The sequence below is a fragment of the Merops nubicus genome, unplaced genomic scaffold, assembly GCF_000691845.1.
Source record: "Merops nubicus isolate BGI_N331 unplaced genomic scaffold, ASM69184v1 scaffold43739, whole genome shotgun sequence".
Taxonomy (NCBI): Eukaryota; Metazoa; Chordata; class Aves; order Coraciiformes; family Meropidae; genus Merops; species Merops nubicus.
The window spans coordinates 809-20,897 of NW_008631441.1; the positions used below are offsets into that span (position 1 = coordinate 809).

At 45.2% G+C, this 20,089-nt stretch overlaps 1 protein-coding gene across 1 annotated transcript; it reads right to left on the minus strand.

The window, feature by feature from the left end:
* Nucleotides 1–201: 201 nt before the first annotated feature.
* On the minus strand, nucleotides 202–16,955 carry LOC103779894 (muscle, skeletal receptor tyrosine protein kinase; the record flags this gene model as incomplete). Its single annotated transcript, XM_008947539.1, has 8 exons — nucleotides 202–361; nucleotides 708–796; nucleotides 4,010–4,033; nucleotides 4,454–4,629; nucleotides 8,495–8,761; nucleotides 11,445–11,451; nucleotides 12,899–13,058; nucleotides 16,831–16,955. Coding segments are annotated over 8 exons (1,008 nt in total), but the record flags the coding sequence as incomplete, so codon positions are not given.
* Nucleotides 16,956–20,089: the final 3,134 nt, after the last annotated feature.

The window sequence follows — 20,089 nt, forward strand, 5'->3', positions numbered from 1 at the left end:
GACTATCTTAATTTTCCTGTCTTTAAGGTGCATGTTACAACTTCTGGTTAAAGATACTGAGTGACTCTATGCAAAGAACTGGGACTGGCCAAATCCAGGAGACAGAACAGACCAGTGCAGCCATGAGCACTCAGGGTGCAAATACCTGGCATGGCCCCAAAACAATCAATGTGGCAGAAATCATAAATTGCAGTTGCCTACCATCTCCACAGGGAGATACGCTGCAGTATTCCCAGGTCACAGATGGGTCTTTTGTGTAGCACCAGGGACGTTCGTTCTCACCTCCTGGATTGCGGCAGTAATTCTCGGCATCAGACAGCTCGGGGAATACTTGAGGAGTCCTCCTGTGCAAGTGGGGAGCCTTGGGGGAGGAAAGAAATTGGACTAGTGTTTCAGTACAGATTTTCCTTCTGGTATTAGCAAAACAAAACCAAACAAAGCAAAGAAGAAAGAAGGGCAGAGGTAAAACAACTTTTCAGTAGCCTGAAATTATGCCATTATGACAGAGAACGCATCCTGCCACGGGCAGAGGAACTAGCAGATTGAAATACGGGGGTGTGAAACACCAGTGAGCTCAAGAATGAAGGCAACCTGTCCCTTGCTCAGCCCTTCCATTTGGACTAGGATGCTGCTCTCTGGGAGAGTCTTTTGGAAAAGCAAACCTCAAGCATGGCTCTCTGTTCAGTGGGTCTCACACTGACACCCACCTGGTCGCTCCACTTCTGGCAGGGAATGCCGGAGGCCGTGACATTGGTCCAGCCTTGGTAAAACTGGCCATTGCCACTGTAGCAGGTCTCTGGGAAAAAAACAAAACAAAACAAAACAAAACAAAACAAAACAAAACAAAACAAAACAAAACAAACCCAAACAAAACAAACCCGTGGGCTCAAGGCATGTCAAACCACATCCTGCAGCCGGGACTAACACAAGTAAACCATGTCATTACATGAGAGCATGTGGCAACTAGCAATAGGTCTGAGATGCGTAGAAGGACCAGACAACTGCATGCAAGGTACTGCTTAGCCTCCTGTTCACACTTAAGTGGATTTTGAGCTCAATATTTAAAAACAAATCAGATAAAACTCCAAAGAGTGAACTGGCTCTCTTTCACACTGAAAAAACAAGACATGTGCCTGTGATCGTTGCTCTGCATCTACCCATTTCACAGCACTTCCATGCAGAAAGTACAGTGCAGAACCACAGTGAAGCCACCCGTGCCAAAACAAGGCAGAATGCAAACTGCAGCTCTGGTTGCATGATTCCTAGCCTGCACTTTTACAGGGGTGCCAACAGGAAGACACACACGTTCCTGTGTCAGATAGCAGAGAGATGGGATTCATAAAGTCCCACAGCAATATCCTTCCTCCCCATCTCTGTACAGCACTAGTCCTCTTAGACTGAATATTTGGAAACAGCCTATGTTTTCAAGCATGCATGGAAACCACACATTGAAGACAACTACACGTCTGAAGGAATAGTATCAGTATAAAATAATGTTCTTTATAATGAAGAACATGTAGTTCATTTTCCATACATGAAGATTCCTCAGGCAGCAAAAATATTAAGTAGAAAATCTTCAGAGCATGTTAGTGTAGGAATATGTTCCCAAAACAGAAATGCAGACACCAGCTGTCCTTATAAGAGACTTTGATGCATGCTGGCATAACCTAGGAAGCAGGAAGACAACAGAGGAGATGCAGCCTTGCTCATGTTAACGCATGCTAGCTACTCCTGTGTAAACTCTGCTGACCAGGGGCTAACCTTCTGGTTGATAGCACGCGCTGGGGTCAACTGCATTATCCACCTTGTTAGATAAATTAACAACCCAGCAAACATTGTTGTCATAGTTCTATTTTCAAGTTTGTTCTTAAACAGTCAGCTCAGAAAAACAAGAGGAAACGTGACCTATTCTGAAGATTTTTCAAAGAAATCTTTTTCATCCTCATGAAATCTTTTAATAAGTTTTGATCCAAGTTTGAGATAAAGGCTTTGTACAATAACTTATCCTTGCAGATTGTCCTGTTTCTTCTTTAGGAGGAACACAGTAAATGCGTCATGATGACTCTCTGCTCTTTTCTCATTGCATCACCCATTGCACTCAAGATTGCAGTTACGGGTCTCTTATAGACCCTTAGCCTTCTGAACTTTCACCAGGCACCAGACATTACACATAGCTAGGTAGAAACACCACCATGACAATGTTCACTCCAGCTGAGTAAGCTCAAACACAGGATCAAGTTCCTGTAGCCCAAGGTGTGCAAGCACCAATATAGGAATGGCTGTGAACTTCATGAGCACACTTGTTCCAGTTTTCCAGTTCCATCACAACTGGAAAGTAAAATGCTCTAACCTAGACTTCTTTGACCAATATGTAAGCTACCATGTTATGGCTCACATCTGCAACAAGCTTGCTCCCACATTACCACCACCTGTAGCTCTGCAGAGGTGTAAAATCCTGTCAGACTGCTCTAGAACATAGTTGTGTGCGTAAGCCCAGTGTTTTAAATGTCTCACCTTCGAAGGCAAGGAAAGCAATGCCTGAAGCTTACCTTATGACTAGTAACCAACATAAAAAAAAAAACCCAAATTTTTGCCCAGCTCTGAAATAAACATCAATGTGATATTGCTTAAAGGAGCAACGTGGAGAGCTTTAGAGGCAAAAGCAACATGAAGGAAGCACCCCCGAGTCCTCAGTAGCCTGGAAAATGCTGATGCTCTCATACACATTCTTGCTGCAGTGAAGACAGAGGGAATAATAAAGTCAGTCCAGGGGGGACCTTTGATGAATAACTTTGGTGGGGAAGCCAGAAAATTGTCATTTCATGCACTCCAAACCTTTGTGCACATAACAGTGGTTCTAAAACAAAAAAGAGGGGGCAATATCACTAAAATGTTCCCACTATATCTCCCTGATTCATGATCAAATAGTGCACATATGTGCAATGCCACCATGGGAAAATACTGTGAAAGTTGAAAAAAAAGGTACCACATTTACACAGGAGACAGAAGCCATGTCCTGAACTTGCAGACATCTAAGGGGAGGCTGAAACCATCATGTGAACGTACAATTAATTTGCTGGCATCTATTTCTCATGCTCCTTTCACCAGGGAAGGGCTGGTTGCAGCTGCGAGCTTAAGCATTGGGCAGTGATGCTGGAGTGCCCATGGGGTGCTAAAGTGCTTGTCTCCCAGGTGTGCAGCACCAGGTGCCTGGGTCTCATGTGTCTGGGTGGACCAAGAGGCCTTACCAGGAAAGAAAACTCCCTAGAGTCCTTGATTTCACTTCTTTCACTTTCCCTCTCCATGCAGAAGCTGCTTGCCACTGCCAAGTCTGCAGACCTCACCTGCTCAGAAGCAGTGGCAGGAAGGGGCTTATTCCATTTTTCCAATGGCATAAGTTTAGTGACTGAGCTTCCAAATACAGTTGCATGCCGGTTGGAAGAGCTAGATGTGCATGTTTCAGCCAAGACCAGCAGCAGGGCAGGAGGTCAACAGAAGTCACAGCAGTGCTGCAGAGGTTGCTGGTTCTTGTCATTGGTCATAGGAGGTCACACAAAAAAAACCTTCAGAGGTGATTGGAGTAGAGTGCTGGGGCCTTTTGGGTAATAAGATTTTGCAAGGCCAACCTGACATAGGTAACCATGTCAGTAACAACCTATAAGGCTGGGATGACCTTGGTTGCAGTATCAGAAATACCTAATATGGGTTAAGGAAAACTAGAAGCAACGGGTAGAAAGAAGACGAAACTGCTGGATGTAAGGGTACTACCTAAGAGCTCTATGCCTCCCTAATCATATTCAACAGTTCCCAGCCCATGTTCTCCCCAGGCTCTGAAGAACTGGAAATGTGCTTTCCCATGCCTTGGATGTGGAAGCTCAGGCATTCCACGGTAATAATCTGAATCCAGGCAGTCAGGACCAGAGCAAAACACAAAAATTTCGTGCAGGCTGCATGTTCAGCACATATCATGCCCACTTCTAGAAACACAGAGCCTGGAGCATCTACTTACTTGTTATATTCTCCTTCTTAAAATCTGTAAAAAAATACAAGACAAAACATAAGGAAGGGTTGTACAGGATGTGATACAGCTGGGTGCTTGCTTAGGAGCATGGTATGGGAACAAGTTCCCTGACAGCCATGCTTAAGCAGCTTGTTTCTTCGCAGTGGCACCTGAATGGCAATTTTGCCATTGTTAAGACTGGTTTTGGCAATGAGATTGTTATGACCCTCTCAATAAAGAGCCAGGCTTTATTTACTTGAGGAGTTTTACCTTCACCCCAGTTGGATGAGACAGGCAAACAGACAAAATGCTGTTGTCACAGTTTTGTGCGCAGGCACTGACAGACCCATACCCATGTATCCATGTAAATACCAATGTAAATTATGGGTCACATCCTTCCTCCCTCCCTCTCCAAGGACATAGCTCTCTGAACAATGGCCAGTGTGTGCTTACCAAAAAAAGGGATGTGGGTGCAGGCGCTGGGGTCCTGGTGCAAGCTGGGCAGCCTGTTGCATTCTGGAAGAGTGAACAGCATCAGCCCTGGCTTGTAAATCCCCTTCTGAGAGTTTTCCTCCATCGAGAGCCATTCCTTAAAGCAGTAGAGATCCTTTACAGCAAGGCAATTCTCTCTACATTATTTTGCAAAAAAACAGTGAAATACAGTGGTCAATGGCTTGATAACAATGGCTGCACTTAGCAGTGGTATGCAGGTGTTATGCAAGCTGACAGAAATCCATTAACAGGACCACATTTCTTTAAACCAGCCTGTCTGGCTCATAACCTGTAAAGGAAACTGTGTATAAAATATAAAAGCTTTCTTTAGGAAACCCACAATTTTTAATGAAGCAAGGTTATGCTCACAGCACAACACACATCACAGTCTGGGAGGAGCTCATGCCCATCTTTTCCTGCAGATTTACTGCCATCTTCTACTAATAAGTATCATGTCTGGGAGTTATCTTAGCATTTTCTAGTACATTCTAAAAGTGTGACCTTTTCTTCTGTAAGTTGTATATTCAAGCGTCATCTATTAAAGTCAGGAGGTGAGCTGTAATTCTTAATCTACTTAAACTACATATTTGCCTGTATTTTTACTCTCACAGAATCACTCATCCAATTTCCTTCTTTTCTCCACAAGTAAGTTTTCTGCAACAGCAGTGGATACCCTTCAAGTCTGCAGGCTGAAGCAAGTGAAGCCCAGCTGCCTTGTGCTTGGTTCCAGCCAGTGCTGGTTTATTCCTTCCTCACTTCCATGAAAGCCAGAGTGCAGCTAGATGGCATAATTCATCTTTCTTGTGTTAAACAACATGTGGAACAGGAATGGCCTTCTGAAATAAAGAAATGTTTAGCTAGAGAAATGAGAAAATCTTGCACTGAAGTCCTGGCAGACACTTGGGAGACCTGGCTTGCATTAGTTGCCTTCACTCATGAGGCTTAAGCATCCTTAGACAAGCCCCTCATTCAGTGTCCAACTGCAAAATGTTTAAGACCGTTCCTCTGCAGTCCTGTCCACTCCAGCATTAAAGGCAGGTTATCTTCACCCACAAACCTATCTTGGGAGTGAGGCAGATGATCAGTCTCCTTGAGCTGGGTTTGTGCCATTGTTATAACACTTAATCCTGAGCAGCAAGAGCTTGATGAGATCATATGCAAAGATTACTTCAGATTATTATTAGAAATTTTATGTCATGTAAATGACAGATGGACAAAGAACAGTAGCAGCAGAGGAGGACAAGTGAGCCAGTAACATTTTAGGGACCACAACGGACTGCTTAAGAGGAAGTAGGAACACACAGACCCAGCTGAAGTGAGATGATTCCCAACACGAGACTGTTTCCTGATGCCTGGTCTCTTCATATCAGCAGCAGTCGAAAAAGAAAGTGAGGGGTTTTCTTTTGCTATCATAGAAGTAACCAGGGATGAAAGGCAGATGTAATTAAGAATTATGAGAAGAGACATCACTTTCCCTTAAAAACAGAAAAACTCTGATTTTAACCAAATTGCCCCTTAATTTACATGAAATTAAATTTTCCCGTGCTGTTTTCTTTCATTTCACTTCATCATTTTGTTCCCCGATTATTTTTATAAAAGATGTACTCAGTCTGTTTATCAGTTGTTATTCTTGCTAGATAGCTTCCAAACTGAAACAAACATTAAAAATTACATGGGGAGATAAAAATGGTGCAGAGAATAAATAACAAGTGAAAAACAAATGCAAATAAGTCAGGAGAAATACATCCATCAAAAAACTGCGAGAATTCTCCATCTTCTGATACAGTTAAAGTATTACTCCTGAAGTATTTCAGCTGAAAATTGGGGTAGTCTAGCCAGTTTCTGCAAAGAAGTATAAAGTTGTCAGTAAAAAGCAGATAAGATAACTGGAAGTAACTAAGACCATGTGAAATATGTTCAAGAGGCCCCAGGGGTCTCAAAATATTAGATGCTTGAGTTATTAAAGGGAGTATTGGTTTAGAGCTTTGGAGGAACTGTTGTCCAGCTGATGTGTTCTGGGAACAGGAAACAGGAAGGATGCCGTTCCAGGGCTCTCATTGTGAAGAGAGCTCCGTTTAAATCTGCATTAAAATCACAGGGGGAAATCATTAAATGGGGAAAAAAAAAAACAAACTTAACATTAACTTGTGGATTTGAAGAAAGATGGTGCCAGGCAAGTCCACTGTGATTTAAACACATTTAGAAATGCTGTGCCTGTTAGTTTGAGGTCACAAGTTCTGGTCTCGCAGAGCCACCCATGGGCAGCGGTAAATGTAGCGAGACCCAGATCTGAAATGCCTCATGGAGCACTGTTCAAAATCCCTAGCTGACAAATGTGCTGTGCATGTGTAGCTTAGATTTAAATACTGTCCAAGATTTTGAAAAAAGGCAGACAGATCTTGTACTAAAGGGCACAATGACAAAGAGCAGAACAGGGTGACAGGGAGGAGTCTTGCCAGCCAAAAGCAAGTTTCAGTACTTCGCTACATGATTATCTGTGGGCACCTGCACATAAAATTCTTTCATAGGCTATATGCCATTGCCGTGCTGGCAGAGGAATACCCAACAGCACAGGCACCAAAGAGAGAACACAATGTACTGTCAAGCTTCATACTGGGATTTTCCTCTGTGCCTTTGTTTTAGAGATGTTAAAGGGGGAGCAATCAGAAAGATCGAGATTACAAAGACAGCTTACTGCTGATTGTCCTAAAAATCCCCTAAATAACTGGAAAGATAATTGCCAGTAGACTACATCTGGCCCAAGCCCAGCTGGCAGCATGCTTGACATGTCTGCAGAGAAGACCTCTGTTTGAGTTGAGACACTAGAGTTAAGAATGCTTTCCCAATAAACACAAACCTAAGTAATCTGGTTTCAGATGAAAAATAGCAAAGTAGAGGACTTATGCAAGGATGTCAGCTGCCCAAACACGAAATGGGTATGATCTCATCCAGGGTCTGGAATGGGTATGAATTGGTTGTGGACAACAGTTGTGTTAGGAAAAAAAAGAAAGCTTCACCCTGAGACATCTACATGGTGCTGTCGTCTTCAAGGCACACCAAGCAATCATCCTCCCACTAGAGTTAACACTAACAGAACCTGGGCGGGAGGCTATATATATTTAGTGCTCAAGAAGAGATGAGGAGCAGATGCTTCAGAGGCCAGAAAAGCAAAAGCTATGGGCAAAGCTTGGAAAAACCTGGTTTATTCTAGTCTGAGAAATCGGGGAAGACATCAAATCTCACTGCAAAGTGGAAGGGAAGAAACTCATCTCTGTTTCCGTGGTGGGAGGACAAGGAGCAAGGAGGGAAGGGCTAATCAGGAGGTTGCACAGTGAGGAAGCACTGTGCCTGTTGCTGGGGACTGTTGCACAAACACCTGTCAGCAGTGGATTAGCTGTAGTGGGAGATGCTTTGGACTCCTCAGGGTCCCTGTCAGCCCTGTTTCAATGCACATGTCTCTGCATATGGGAAGATACAAGAGCCAGATGGGAGGCTTGTTTTAGAAGGTACAATTACACTGCCAGTGTCTCTGGTGTCATCTTTTCTTGTCTCATCTTCATTGTGGTGTGAAGTGTTGAATGATTAGTGTATTGCCTTGGCCAGATTTGCTGCATGCACTGTGACTATATTTAGTCAAAATTTCAAACAAGCAATTAATTTTGATAGTAATAATGAGTACACACTGAGCTAGTAATATTTAACAAATCACAATATGTTAATTATTTAAATCAATTATGTTATTCAAATTGATAGTCCACCAAAAGCCTGACATAACACAGACATTTCAGCCTGAAAATCAGTCTGTACCCTAGCAATGAGCATCAGGTCATCTTTGTGTGTACAGAGGAGACAGCAAAGGGAAAAAAACCATGCAAATTTAGAGGGCCCATTTTCACTCAGTGCTACTGCAGGTCTGGACAGACACTCGCTGCTCCCCTGATGTCTACACCTCCCCACGAAGTGAAAGTGAAAGATAAGCTTTTTTTTTTTTTTTCAATTTACCTGCACACTGGTTTTGGAGCTGGCCCGGCTCCCGAGGGATTGCACTCCTGGAAGATGTAGTTACACAGCAGAGACTCAGCTGCCGGCTGGCAGAATGAACTCACCATTTTCAGTTCAGTCCAGGCAGTGTGCACAAGCAGCTCTTGGGTCTCCTCTGGGTCAGCATAGGAGGAGTTGAAGAAAACAAGAGCATTCTTTGCCAGGATAGCACTACACACCTCACCTCTGTATGTGCTGCAGTAGCCTGAGTCACCCTTGTATAACCTGCTGTTGAGGACAAGAGCATACACACACTGTAGTCTCACAGCCCTCTCACACAGCTCTGTTTCTGCATAAAGAAACTGTAAGGCTAACAGGGTGGAGAAGATGGTAGATGGTTATAACCACTAAAAACAACTAATACCATCCAAAACCAAAACTTGCGCAAGGAACCCTGATGTGAGTGCAGGACCCTCCTGGAAAGCTCCAGGGCTGAGGCCTTGGCTGAGGGTTCCTAGCATTGTAAGTGGGAAAAAAGACTGAGTGAACATTCACAACTATGACCTACAGTGGCCCCTCATCCTGCCCCGAACCCCTAATGGGAAAATGTTTTGTTTTCCTGCTTCCCTGCAGCAGAGAATGGCCACAATGCTTCATACACACCTGTGGTAAGTCAGGATTTTTTCCTCTGCTGATGAGCAACAGTTTAATTTTGGATCGATTTGATGACCAGGAGCCCGGTGAGTCTCACCCAGCAGGTGCCATGAAATTCGTCACACAGTCATACCAGCCAAGCTCCTGCCTGCCCCTCCTCAGCTCCTGCACCCCTCCTGACCCTGCCTCTCTTCCACACATATTCAGGTGGGAGACAAAGGGAGGAGGAAGGTACAAGCCTCCACAGTTTTCCTTTTTGTGCTTCCTTTGGTCCGTCCTGTCCTCTCTTCACCATGTCTCCCACTTGGCAAGCTCCTGGCACAAAGCATGGGGCCAGATCTATGCCAGCTGTCATCCCTCCCCCACTTCTTCCCTCCAGGTCAGCCATGCTCCCAGCAGCCCTCATGGCCACTCCATGGCAGCAAGGTCTGCGGGTGAGGATGTGCCCTCTGCTGAGGCAGCCCACGAGATGCAGAGCCCTCAGTGGTGCAAACAAGGGGAAAACAGCCTCCTGTGTGTTCAGGGGTCAGGTGAACTGGGGAGGGGGAGGTCTGGGTGCAGCTCTCCCCACGGCTCTTTCAGTCAGTGTAACTGGGGTCAGGGAGTTCAAGTCACAACACACCAACCATGTGGATTAGCCAGTAGAGCTATTTGTATCTTTGCCTTTTATTTCTTTCCCTTGTCCAAATAATTGCCCTTTGTCAACACCAGTTTTTTTTGCTGATTTTCTTCAGAAAGCTGGAGTCACTGGATGCCCACATTTCTACTTTTCAGATGCTGCTCTCAGGCGACAATCTCTGGCCCTGTTTTAGATGCACTACTTTAGGGTCCATGTAAATTTTTTTTTTAAATTATTATTTTTTCCATATGTCACATTGCCTAAAAATACAGGAAGGCACCAATTCCTTGAGGCAGTAGCTAAATGGCAGTGATAATGTGACACACTACATCACTCCAGGCTCCATGGACTCCCCTCCAGGTGACACAGTCACTCTGCAGCATCCTTCACCAGTCACACAGCCTGCCACGTCTCCTTGGCACAGAGCAGGTTTCTCCACAGCACTGTGCTGCCCCCAGCGCCCCGATAGAGCTGTCCTGGCATGGCAGGGGTCACGTTATTCACACTTTCCTGAAGATGTCCATTGTGGTTAATCTGAAAAGCACATCTTTCCTGGGGCCCAGGAGGCATAAGAGGCCACAGGCATGCATGGGGCAGCTCTGCTGCTGACTTCAGCAGACTGCAGAAGCAACTTTGCAAGAGCCACTAGCACAATTTTTCCCTTTCCTCACTTTTTTCAAACCTGTTGGGAGACACAGACTAGGCTGTGACGGAGAAGACGCAACAAACTCTTTCTCACAACACCTTGTCAGAGAAAGGGAATTGCATGCAGCAAATGCTTGAGAACAACTGCAGGACGGAAGGGCTGAGCATTTGATCCCTGTTCCCATGCCTGTCACACCTACACGGGTGCAAGTGTAAGGCATAAGTCTGCCATTGTCATCAGGAAGTTACTAAATCACTTACAAACTTCCCAAATCAATCTTACAAGCCCCTGTGAGGGAGACAAGGGTCTTTGCAGGGTGCCTGTGTCAGCAGAGTGGCAAAGCCATTTGTTCAGACTTTCTCAGGCTCTGTTCTTTTCTCTGAGGGTCAATAGCTACAAGCCCTCCTCCCAGGCTAACCCTTTCATTTTCCTTCCAGATTGATCTGCGAGTGCAGCATGTAGAAATATTCTAGGACTCTAAAGTGAAAAAGCCAGACAAATTGTTCAGTACTCAGAAAAACACTGAGCAGAATTTTATGTCTGATCACATATGGGTAAAGCCCATTCTGTGATCGGAATAACATTCATAACTCTTCTTGGAGCCGACATCTACATTTATCTTGCCCTAACCTGGTGATCACTGAGCCAAAAGACATTTATTGTCTGTATACAGACAGGATTTTAACTTGCAGTTAAGCTTTTGCCTGTAAATTTATAGGGTCAGTGCAGTTGCAGATGTGTAACTGTGAAAAGAATTTATTCCAGAATAATCTGCCCACTACCATGTTTTAAACACCTTTGCTGATGTGTGATAAACTACTTCCTTGATACAGAAGCATCTTTACCTACCTAGGCCCAGTGTCCAATTATGACTGTATAAAGGAGCTCAGTGAACCTTGGGTGAACCTCCAGGTGAACCTCATGTGCATGCTTGGTATCCAGAAACCCACTCCCTTCATTTAAGCCAAATAAACCATATCCCTTTGGTTCATGATTCTTCTCCTGCCTGGCCCAGAGGAAACTCCTAGACAGCCATGGAAAGTCGTTCTTACCTCCACTCTGCCAAGAAGCACCAGATCCAGGAATTGTGATGAGCCAGGAGAAAGAAGAAATGGAAAAGACATCAGTGACATGTCATTGCCTTTCTGTGATGTGGAAGTTAAGATATCCATGATAGAAAAATCTGTCCGAGACCTGTAAGCTGTCTGAAAAGGATGTAACTAAATTCTTTCTTTATTTTGCACCTTCTTGTGGAGAAGAGCTGGGCAACATTGGACACCATACAGGGACAGAGAATCAGGGAGAGGTGTTCTGTTGTACCCTAAACCCATGCTTTTACCCTTATTCCTTGGGTCCTGCATAACCAGCAGCTAGCATCCTCTGTTTAAGCCACCTATGCACCCATTACTGCAGGCAGCAGCTGTGACAGGTGGGACAAACCAGGGCCAGAGAAGAAGCACAGGCACACCACCATGGCCCCTGTTTGCATTGTTGCAAGGAGGACACACTGAACATCAGCCAAGGACGAGGACACCTCTGCTGTGGGACCCCTGGGAGCTGGGACAAGGCCAAGGCAGGCTCCTGCTCAGGTCGGGGGGGGCTGCTCCCCCCTTGCTGAGCACACACATCCTGGAGGAGAGCATTGCAGTTTCTCCCACCAGCCCAAAGTGCCCTTCTGGGCAGAGCCTTGCCTTGGCTAAAACCAGAAGTGGGGATGTAAAATACAGTAGCAAGAGCTGAGTCTCTTCCAGGACAGAGTTTGCTGCCAGGTTTCAATGCCCAGTGTAAGAAAGGGCATTACTCTTTTCTCAATAGAGCAGAAACTGAGGCACAGAGAGAGGGGCGGGTACATGCCTGGTTAACAGCAGGACCAGGGCTACCACTGTGTGTTTCGAGTCCCAGGTAATTCCTCTTTCCTCTAAGTAAAACTCCACTGCCTGTCCCAGGAGGGAATGTACAAGCTCCCACCTTTCTTTTTGTGTGCCAGATGCTGTCAGTTAGTTCAGATTATTGGTGTTTCTACTCTTTGGAACATTCTTTCCCCATTTGGGAGACAACCCTAGGAGCAGAGGTTACCCCATGCACAGCAGGGTACCACTCTGACAGCAACCTCCCTGTTTTCTGGATGCAACCCCCTGAGAAGCCAAACCGCTCATGAAAGCTATTTTCACCTTGCTGTTAGGTGATACCAGTGCTGGGTCATGGCCACCACTTCCTCTGCATGGATGAACTTACCAAGTGAGGTTCTGTGACACAAAGTACAAGACAGCACCAAACATTCAGGAAATGACAGCTGTGCCAATCTCTGGAGAGTGAGAATATATGAGGAAATACCCTGGGGCGGGACACATTTATACTCAGATTTACCCCTCTGTACACTATCAGCTCTCCAAGGCTTTCCATTCTCCTCCAGAACACTTGGCATTCCTTTCCTCTTCCCCGGCAGGGAAGCTAGGACTGTGATTGTAAGAGCAAAAAATTAATTACCTCTTCTTTCCCAGCATACCTGAAACACTGATTGTAGCTGCAGCTTTTGCGGCTCCAAAAGTTTTGCTGTGTTTGTTCATGGCAAGGCAAGTGAATAGACCAGGTCGGGTGACGTACACCTGCAGTCTGGAGTCAACCACTCTGTCCTTGACACTTTCCACTATAGACCCTGCAGAAACCTAAAAGAGCGAAAAGCCCAGTGATATTTCCAACAAAGGCAAACAAATATACCAAGGAGAAACCTGAGAGACTTATCCCCAAGCATTTAAATTGCCACAGAAAGATGCAGCATGCAGACAGAAGTGGCAGAGAGCTAAAGCTGCTGGTGTTATTTTGGTCCTTTCATAGCGTCTGACTTCACAGACAAAAGCAAATGTTAAAGACCTCTCCTATTTCACACTTCAGCAGTACTTTAGCATCTAATTTTGTGTTCCAGAGGGCTGTAGTCTCAGTTCTGCTCATGTAATTGAGCTCACTAATTACCCCGGGACCTCTTCTAGTAGGCTGTTTCGCTATTCATGCCTTAGCAAGGACAGGCATGAGGTGGCTTTGTGGACCCTGGCTGTAAAGAGGGAGAAAAGAAAACAGTTTCGAAGCTGTTGATTCTGAATTAATATAACCACTGCCACACTTCCAAAGCAGCTGTGAGCAGAGCAAGCACTCTGGCTCTGACACTTTGGCAAGGAGCTGATAGATTTTTGCATCTCACACTTGGAAATACAGAAGGCTGCAGATGTGGCTATTTTGACCAGTACTTTTCCCAGATCAGAAATTTCCAGATCGATGTGCTTGGAGCCTGCTGGTTTTGGCCAGCAGCTTCCTTCCTCATATGGCATTCATTAAAGTAGAAGGACATGGCACACCAAGACTCTACCTTCCAAAGGCGGTAGGAAGGAGCAGCATTGCCTGCCCTACCCTTCATACCAATAGGAAGCTTCAAGTGCAGTTCAAATGAGATGTTGCCTGTGGGTTCCACCACTGTGATCTGACCCTAAGGACGGTGAGAGTTGTCTCCTTGGACCTATGCCAGCAAAGCACCCTACCTATACATCTGTTTGGTGGGTTAGAGCAATCAGCCTGAACTCCGTAAAGGCTAGCAGAAACATGACTTCAACGGGATGTGTCTCTTCCCAAAGTTATTAACAGTGATAATCAAAAAAGCAAGAAGGGATGCATCAGCTTTGTATCACATATTTAGTAAAGATCAGTTATCTCTGAAAAGACCGTGTTGAAAACAATTTGGTTTTGCCTCATTCAGGCTCAGCTTGGAGTTGTGGTGAAGGTGTGCACATAGGAGGAAATCACTAAATAACCAGCTACCGCTGCGATAACAACACAGTTACTCTAAGTATTGCATCTGCCATGGGTGGTATGCTGCTTATTGCACAAATGCAGGGACCAGGGATACTTTTTGCCCTTATGCTGTGAAGTCATCTTAGGTGGATGGGGGCTCGGGGGATATTTTTTTCACAACTTTCTCTTTTGTTACAATGCTGGTCAGATTTCTTTTTCAATTTTTTTTCTCCCCAGAAATTACTCAGCACTAAGATAGTGCTGATCCAGTCCACCCTCCCTTTTAAGTACTCCTCAGGCATAGTTTGTTCTGTTAAGCTCCTCTCCCAGACATGCTGGACTGTGCCTGGTGAGCATGGAGAGCCAGGACTGCTCCTTCTGGCTTGGGCCATGGGTAGCTGCAAGCAGTATGAGCTGTAAGCATGGTTACATGCATCATGGAAAATCACAGGTGAAAGTGTTAGCCTGTTTTTCCTAGGATTTTCACACCACCCAGCTGTTTTTCTCTCTGTTGGGAACCTCGGGTTATTTCTTTGTGTTAATTGATTCCCTTCCCTTTTCAAATATGTTCCCTGAGATTTTGTTTCCAGCAGGTCTTTTTTTGGCCTTTAAAATGTCACCTCAGCTACCACCAAAGCAGAGACCTTTTCACATCTTCACACCTGGCTCACTTATTCCTTGCAGTGCAGAGAAGTACAGTTTAAAGTCCATGACGTCTCATGGTGAATATTAAGAGGAAAAGGAATTCTGTTTCTCTTCAGATAGGCAAGGCAGCTGCTGCACAGAGAAGTTTCCATCCCCCTCTTTAAAGGCAGCTCAATAACCTCAGCTCATCCCCACTCTTTAAACGCCAGGACAATTACAGAGCAGTGTTAGGAGACTGTAATGGTGCAGGCATGTTGTATATTCAAATAACCCCATTATTGCCTGCTTGTGAGCCAGCCTTCAGACACACACACCCCAGTCCACTTGCTTCCTGGCCTGACTTCCCCAGAGATGAATTCTCATTAAGGTTTCCTTGCCATATTTAAAGCGAAGCAGCCTGGAGCACCAGCCTTCTGGGACTGGGCTTTGCCTTGCAGACAGGAATGGGGTGGAGGGGATCTGACCACTCATGCAGTGACTCCAGGCAGGGCCTGAGCACCATCTCACACACAGGTCTCTGTGGGATAAGAGAGGGAGACCTTGGCAGAGCTGAGTTCAGTGCTCTGAAAATAGAAGGTCTCTGCCCTTGCCAGGGACTCCAGCTTCCCCCAAAATGTTTTTTCCCCAGTGGGGAAACAGGCTTGAATGAACACCTGCAGTTAACCTAAAACAACTATCGTCAGAAACTATTGAGGACCCACAGGGCTCTGCAGAGGCTGACCTGATCCCTTTGCTGTTCTCCCTAGCAACCTTGAAGGAATATAGAAAATTAGCCTTAACCAGACTGGAGGACACAATAAAGTTTAGAGAAGATAAGGAAGGCAGGACAGCCTGCAGCATAGCCAAGGATCCTTAACAATGCATTTTAATATTGGAAAAGAGAGGATACAGACCAGAATGGGGATAACCTTCTCAAAAAAAAAATGAGTAAGAGGATTCATTGGTTCTATCGGACAAGCAAGTCCACAGGAATGGCCGTGGCCAGCTGGTGGCCAGAAGGACTTGAGTTTGACAGGGAGTCAGTGAGAAAGAGTGGAGGCAAATTTCCAGCCTGCATGCAGCGGTTGCTCCGCCTGCCTCTATCGCATCATGCCCTGGGACTCACAGCCTTGAAAAAGCTGTTGGAAGACCACAGAGAGTATAAAGCATGTCCAGCATAAGCATACGAAGACTGGAGGAAACCCATGGCAGGCTCAGGCTGCAGAGCTGCTGTGGCTGTGGTGCCCTGCTCACTCCCAGGGAGGCAATATGAGGTGTAAAGTGGCTCTTCAGGTCAGCTGAAAGGAAGACATTGCAATAGCCTAAACACAGACATGAAAGCCAGATGAATTCAAAGCAGGCAGCTATTTCAAATGATCAGAATAATTAGACCATGAAACAATTTCCTGTGAGAAGCAGTGGGCTTGCAGCTCTTCATGCCTGCCACTGAAGAGCGTGTGCCTTTCTTGAGGACGTGCTTCTAGCCAGGAATAAATTAGTGACCTACTTCAGTGCATCACCTGGGTCAGCCTAAAAAATTTCCTATCTATTAATCTGCAAATACTCTGTGAGTATATGCTGATCCACAGGTATTCTACCTCAAAGACAGTTTGGTCTACCTAACTGTCTTGGTTTGTGTTACTCTGTCAAACAAGTAATTTTGCCAAGTTAGGCAAAATTATGAGAAAGGAGAGGAAAGGTGGCTGCAGAAATACTTAAACCCACAATGAAGTCCTAGAAAATCTGTCTCAGAGGAAGGCTGTAAGCATCTAAAGCATCTTTCATCTTGGGCTTTCCAGACCCTATCATATTAACCCACGCAATGCACTGGAGAAGAGGGAGAATGTTTTGCAGAGGAGAAAACTGAAGCAGGGTAGAAAAGTCAGCTTAACTTGATTGCACAGCAAGGTGCTAAGTAAGGCAGGAATAGAGACCATGGGCACTGGCTCCCAGCCCTGCATTTTAATCCCCGGGTGGCACTTCCGGATGCTAGCAGCCCTCCAGGGCCAAAAGCATGAAAAAAGAGAGACTTACCGCTTTCCCATTTTCCAGCCAGGTGACACTGGGGACTGGAAGGCCAGTCGCTGTGCACCGCAATGTCACCACAGACCCAAAGGTGATATTTTGGGATTCAGGAGCTTTCAGGATTCTGGCAAAAACTGCAGGAGAAGGCAAAGGTGTCAGTTAAATGCTAACATAAAGCTGAGGCTGTGCTGGCATAGGGATGCCTCCTCCCCAGTAGGTCTTGAAAAAAGCCACAGCCCCATGGATAAAAGCAGAGCACAGCATAAGCTTCCCTGTGAGCAACTGTCTTGGGAGACAGATGAGGAGGAGAAAGTAATCAGTGTAGTTATGTTCTGCACCTTACAGACTGAAATTTCACCTCTGGAAATTTCTGTATCATCTGAGTTCAACGTCTCAGAGAAGGTACTGCGCAAACAACCAAAGGCAAACTCATTGGTACTATGCAGGTGGGACAGCTTACAACAAGTACGCAGCAAGTTACCATGCTGCCCTGCCAAGGGTGACCTCATGTGAAACTTGTTCAAAACCATCAAGGGGGACCACCAGCATAGTCACAGATTGTGAAGGTTAAGGGTCAGATAAGCTCCTCAGTGTGATCACGGTGATTAGGGCTTACCATGGAGAACTGCCAACCTTGTCATTTTCCATACCAAAACAACCTCCCTAAGGACAGAAATTCTAACATCAGGTTATGGGGGAATGACTAGCAAAGACTTTGAGAAGATGAGATCAAAGGGGGAAAGCAGTTTAATTTTTTGAGAGACATTCCATCTTTACTGATCTTGCTTCTTTTACGGCAATATGGTTACCGTGCAGTTTGAAAATAACCAAGATAAGCACCACCTCCCTGCACATACACACCCCTTTTCCTTTTTTTTTTTTTTTTTTTGAGAAGACCTGAAGTACATTTGCTTAAAACTGATTTTGATCCAGAAACACAACTCAGCCTTCACAAGCTGTATTTCAGCTGTTGTACTTGGACCACGTAGCTGAAAGCAGAGAAAAGAGACATTTCCCATGTGGAACATTTGAGTTTTATCCCAAAATTTTTCATGGAGATGCCTGAATGTCTGTGCAGAAGCAGGGTGAATAGCTCTGTGCCATTTTTTACTCCAGATTCTTGTGCTTCATGAGTAACACTTGCTCTCTACATTCTGAGCTGCACAGCAATGACTGAAAGTCTCCATCAGAAGTTTTAGTAAGCAGGGGAGTTTCTCTTGGAATTCTTAGATAAGCCTGATACCTTGTTTGCCACTTTTGTTACCTATACAGTTCCCCTTACCAACATATCTGATCATGTCACAGTCTTCTATACCTCTGTTTGTTCTTAGCACTGGCCACTGGTCGCTCCTAGGAGGAGATATCTAATGCAGAGCAAGTAGGAGACCTTCAGAAACTGAATATCTGTCCCTGCCTTTTGGGATGGGAAGGCTTCATCTGCAAAATTTCAGTTGAAATAAAAAAAAAAGTACATGCTTTCCACATGGCCTGGAAATGGGCTGAGATTTGTGTTAACGAAGAGCTTTAAAACCAGTTTTTGATCATGGATAGGCAACATTAGGAGAACACTTCAGCATAGAAATATTTTTGTCTTAGAGGCGCGGCCATTCAGTGGGCTCCTGGGCAGAGTTTCTTAGGAAGGTTAAATTTAATGTCACTAAAGTGAAAAGGGTGAGAGGATATGTATTACATTCAGCTGGTAATTCCTCTGCAGTCTCCAAGAACCCTATGCTCATTGTGAATTGCTTAAAGTCAAATCTGAGCAGCATCAGGGCTGCTGCACCTCCCCTGCTCCTCAGCAAGGCAGCAGGTATGAAGTTCCATTGTTAATGCAGAAAGCCACAGTCACTGGCCAGGGACTTTCCTGAAGAATAATAAGCAGAATGAAAACTTTGCCTGAAGTTTCACTTCTGGCCATTAACACCAGATGGTTATGAATTCAGACCTGCATACCCCAGGCCAAGATCATAATTACTTTTATACTTCATTTGGAGAACTACTAATCTTTTGAGCCTGTCCCCTGGCAGCAGTTAGGTGCACATGGCTGCTGCTGCAGCCAGCAAGTTAGCTACTAGAGCAGGAATATGGCCCTTAGCACTGCTGCTGGTTTATCAGTGAGCAGCTGGGACCCTGCCCGCCTGATGACTCTGCTGCTCAGATCCCGCCCAGCTTAATTACTACTGAAGTGATGAATTAACAGCACCCTGTTAGCTAGTGCCAGAGACAGGCAGGCATGCCCTCCTCTGTACCGGCTGCTCTCCCAAAATCTGTGAGGACCTTTCAGCCGCTGAAAGGAGTGAAAAAGGCACGCTCTGAAAGTGGTGGCAGTTGCTGGGGCAGGGAGCAAAGCCACAGTGCCTGTGACGGCTGGTCCTGCTCGTGCGGCGCCTGTGGGGAAGCCAGAAAGCTACATCCCATTCCGAGAGCTCCTCCTGACAGTGCTGATCACAGAGAAGGCAAAGGGTCGGGCCATTCAAACTTAAACCACCAAATATGGAGATAAAAAAATCCAGCGACCAGCTGCTGAGCGTTCACAGCTTTCTGGTGGAAAGTACTGCAGGTGTATTACCTAGCACAGGGAGAGGTGGCTAAATAAAAGTGGGCCTATAAGGAAATTAACTGATTTCGCAAGTGTGGAAGAATGGAAACTCCTGCTACTCTCAGTCACATCATGTGTATTTCTAGGATTTTCAAAATAAGGATTACAGCTTTAGTTTTTTTAACATTTCAAGTACTTACATTTGCATGCCTTTTAAAAGTATTTTACTTAAAGCTTAGCCATAAGAACTTAAGTACTCGGCTCTAGATGCTGTGAATGGAATAACCTGGAGTTTTTTGCTTTATTTTACATTTAAGTGAGAAATTCCCTGGGACAAGAGCTGCTCCCTCACGTCCCAAGAGGGTTTGACTGGCACACCCAAGGACACATTTTCCAAAGGGCTTTTCATCACTTTGGGAAATGGCATCAAAAAACCATCATCTATTTGTGAGACCCATCATCAATGGATGGATGATCAACACACTGTCATTGCTGACAGACTCGGGCACAGAAAGAAAGCCAGGACAGGTTGTGTGAGAGCGGCCAGGGTCACCTTCCACCAATGCGAAGCAGCCAAGACCACTAGAGTGGGGTTGAGGGCCATTTTGGCAACTGTATCAGCAAAGAAATCTTTCCTGTATCTAAATGGAGGAACCTAGCCTTCAAAACTGTGACTTTTTTTTCCCCACCATATTACACAAAGAAAGAAAACAAGCAAAAGCAAGGACA